At 56.7% G+C, this 2,247-nt stretch overlaps 1 protein-coding gene across 1 annotated transcript in view; it reads left to right on the top strand.

The window, feature by feature from the left end:
• The first annotated feature begins 483 nt into the window (after positions 1-483).
• Positions 484-2,247, top strand: part of GAA (glucosidase, alpha; acid) — a 9,086-nt gene continuing 7,322 nt past the window's right edge. Inside the window, exons 1-2 of the mRNA XM_009871477.1 lie at positions 484-1,025; positions 1,224-1,369. Of these exons, the coding sequence (XP_009869779.1) occupies positions 492-1,025; positions 1,224-1,369 (680 nt within the window). The 5' untranslated portion in view covers positions 484-491. The remainder of the gene's footprint in view (positions 1,026-1,223; positions 1,370-2,247) is intronic.

The raw sequence follows: 2,247 nt of genomic DNA, 5'->3' as shown, positions 1-2,247 counted from the left end.
GCCCTCCCTGGGGGCTAAAAACTCAGAGTCAGGGCTTTGGGCAAAGGCAGAGGATGTTCCACACTTCAGAGCCACAGCTCCCAGCACCACAGGCTCTGTTCCCACAGGCAGATGGAGCTCAGTTTTGCTTGCAGCTTCCAGAAACACTGCAGCCCGTAAATCCAAACCTGGGAGGAAGTCCTTGAGAGGCTGGTCTACAACCCCCAAGAGCAGGTGGGGTTCAGGCACACAGCCCTGTGTCCCTTGGGGCTGGCAGAGGGTCGTGTGACAGTGTCTCCTCACACTCCAGGACGGTCAGGATCACCCAACCCTTGCAAAGCCACCCTTAGCCAAGGGCACAGACATTACGGTGCAGGGTGCCAAGATGGGCAACGTCTGCCTGAACCACAGGCATCAGGAGTGGGGAAGCCATCCCCAAGACTTGGATGAGCTGTCCCCCTCTGCGTCCTTCACACCTGCCTTCATCCCTCTCTCCCTCCAGCACCAGGACAATGAAGTCGAAGTCATACCAGAAGCTAAGGACAGCAGTGCCGCAGGCGACGGCATGCTGGGTGGAGGAGGAAGGGGCCGCCCCGATGCCCACCAGCCACGGGAAGGTGGCCCCATGGTGTGTGTGCAGCGGACTGCTGGTGGCTGCTGTGCTGCTGAGTGCTGTCACCGTCTGGGTGCTGCAGCAAGTATCGGGGAGCTGGCCTGGACTTGCGGCACCCCCCAAATGTCTCCTGGTACCCGAAAGCCATCGCTTTGACTGCTACCCTGAGCGACGTGTGGTGGTGACCCAAGAGCTCTGCGAAAGCCGAGGATGCTGCTTCATCGAGAGCCCACTGCCTGTGGGGGGCAAGCAGGGGGTGCCCTGGTGTTTCTACCCCCCTGACTTCCCCAGTTACACCCTGGAGAGCCTCAACCAGACGGCGCTGGGCATGGTGGGGATGCTAGTGCGGAGAGAGAAGGCCTATTACCCCCAGGACATCTTGATGCTGAGGCTGGATGTGGAGTTTGAGACAGACACGCGACTGCACATCAAGGTGAGCTCCCTGTGACTGCTCTCCAGAGCTGACCATGCTCCTGCACCCCTACCCCTTCCATGCCATAGGTGACCATTCCCTGCTCAGAGTCTGGAAGCTACTGTTCTTCAGGCATGGCTCTATGTGATCAATGAACTTCTCCAGCCCTTTGTCCTCTTGCTTTGCTGGTCTTTAAAGTGAATTTTCTCCCTTTTACAGATAACGGATGCGGCCAACCCACGGTATGAGGTTCCCCTCGAAGTGCCCCAGGTGACAAAGCGAGCAGAAAACCCCATCTACAGCCTGGACTTCTCCTGGGACCCCTTTGGGGTGCTGCTGCGGCGCAGAGCAACAGGAACGGTGCTGTAAGAACTCGCCTCCTCCTCCACATCCCACACACTTCCTGGAGGTTTTTCTTCAGGGAAAACCACGCTTTGGGATCTCCAGCCAATAATTGCTCTTTGTCTTCATCTTTCCAGTGGTGGTCACATGTGGATGTGGCAGCACATGGCTTACCGGCCCCATGGGCTGGCCATGTGCTTGCTGTGGCTGTAGCAGGGCTGGGTGGGATCAGGACCTCTCCAAAACCTCCCAGTGCCCTAATTCCTCCCTAAGTCCTACAGCAGCCAAACATTTTGCGAGTCTCTGGCATGTTACCAACAAAGGACCTGGTGGCTTGTGGAAGGGCCACCACAGGGTTGCAGCTTTGCCTGTTTCACCCTGCTTTTGGGTTCCTAGTGTTGTCCAAGCTATTGGGACACCCACAGCTCCAGGCTTCTTGTGTTAAAGGACTATAGGTGGCTTTGCTGAACTTCTTTCAGTCACCTCCACAGCTTTGTCCACACTAAGCTGTTGGTGAGCACCAGCAGCTGGTTGATGTTTGGTTAGGGATCCTGTCCTTTCCTCCTCCTTCTCTTTTGCTGGTGCCTGTGGTCCATACTGCTTGGGAGCTGCTTATCAGCAACAGCAGCCTGAGAAAACTCACCGCCATGTCGCCTCAGTGGTTAATAATAACCTGGGTGCAAAATTCTGGTGTCAAAGGAATGGCTGAGCCATGCTGGGCCAGGCTGGTTCAGACTTGGGTTGTACCTCACATCCAGCCAGACCTGAATTTGCTGCATGGGCCAAGGTGCTGGGGCTGGGTGCAGGGTGGGACATATGCTGCTGCGCTGGCCCTTGGGTTGCTTCAAGAGGGAAGGTGGGCAAATGGATTCCAATGAATCCCCGCATTCCCTCTTGACTC

This window comes from Apaloderma vittatum, unplaced genomic scaffold (assembly GCF_000703405.1).
Source record: "Apaloderma vittatum isolate BGI_N311 unplaced genomic scaffold, ASM70340v1 scaffold25706, whole genome shotgun sequence".
Lineage (NCBI taxonomy): Eukaryota > Metazoa > Chordata > Aves > Trogoniformes > Trogonidae > Apaloderma > Apaloderma vittatum.
This window is presented reverse-complemented; position numbering and strand designations above follow the sequence as displayed.